Source organism: Egretta garzetta, unplaced genomic scaffold, assembly GCF_000687185.1.
Source record: "Egretta garzetta isolate BGI_Z169 unplaced genomic scaffold, ASM68718v1 scaffold1149, whole genome shotgun sequence".
NCBI classification, from domain to species: Eukaryota; Metazoa; Chordata; class Aves; order Pelecaniformes; family Ardeidae; genus Egretta; species Egretta garzetta.
In genome coordinates, this window is record NW_009260784.1 from 18,507 (window position 1) to 19,289 (window position 783).

General features: G+C 63.5%; 1 protein-coding gene across 1 annotated transcript in view; it reads left to right on the forward strand.

The window, feature by feature from the left end:
• The window catches only part of TMEM214 (transmembrane protein 214), a gene marked incomplete at its 5' end in the record, with an annotated part of 20,891 nt that overhangs the window by 11,986 nt on the left and 8,122 nt on the right, over positions 1 to 783 (forward strand). Inside the window, 2 exons of the mRNA XM_035901766.1 lie at positions 188 to 289; positions 389 to 412. Of these exons, the coding sequence (XP_035757659.1) occupies positions 188 to 289; positions 389 to 412 (126 nt within the window). The remainder of the gene's footprint in view (positions 1 to 187; positions 290 to 388; positions 413 to 783) is intronic.

A 783-nucleotide genomic window follows, 5' to 3' on the forward strand; every position in this document is an offset into this window, starting at 1 on the left:
GCGCAGGGCGGCCCTGAGCAGCAGCGAAGGCAGAGAACCCCAGAAACCACCCACGCGTGCCCGAGCGGTGCCTCCAGCTGAAGGGAAGCTGCCGGGGCAGGGTGGGTGAGGGCAGCCCTTCCCTGCTGGGCTGCCTCCGGCCCCGGCACGGCCAGCACGGCTCATGGGGCTTGTTTCTGCTGCGCAGGATGCACCCGAACCTGACCAAAGGCTTCGGTATGATCGGGCCCAAGGACTTCTTCCCCCTCCTGGACTTTGCCTTCATGCCCAACAACTCGCTGCCGCCCAGGTACGCCGGCACCCCCCAGCACCCCCCAGCGTGGGGGTGACCAGTGGGGCGGTCACCTCGCTGGCCGCTCTCTGCAGCCCCGGTGCCGTCTCCCCTCAGCCTGCAGGAGCAGCTGTGGGGGAGGTGGAACGGCTTCGTGGTGGGCACCAGGGGGCATCCCCTGCCCTTCCAAAGGGTTCGGGAGGTTTTATTTAAGGTTTTTGATTTGGGTTTTTTCCCTGCTTCACAGCAACAAGAACGTTGCGCTCAGTTTTGCTGGAGGCCTTTGTGGAGGTTCGCTGAGCCACACTTCACTGCGCCTCCTCATCTTCCTGAACCTTTATTTAATGAGTTTTCTACAGTCCGGTTCCTCTTCTCCAACTGTGTTTTGTTTATTGTCAGCCCCGCTCGAGGCCCGCCAGACCTCAGTTGTCTGCAGCCTCTCGGGGGGCAGAGCACACGAACCCTCCTGCCCGACACCAGCAGTGGGCGCGAGCGCCGCCCCTCCCTCCGGT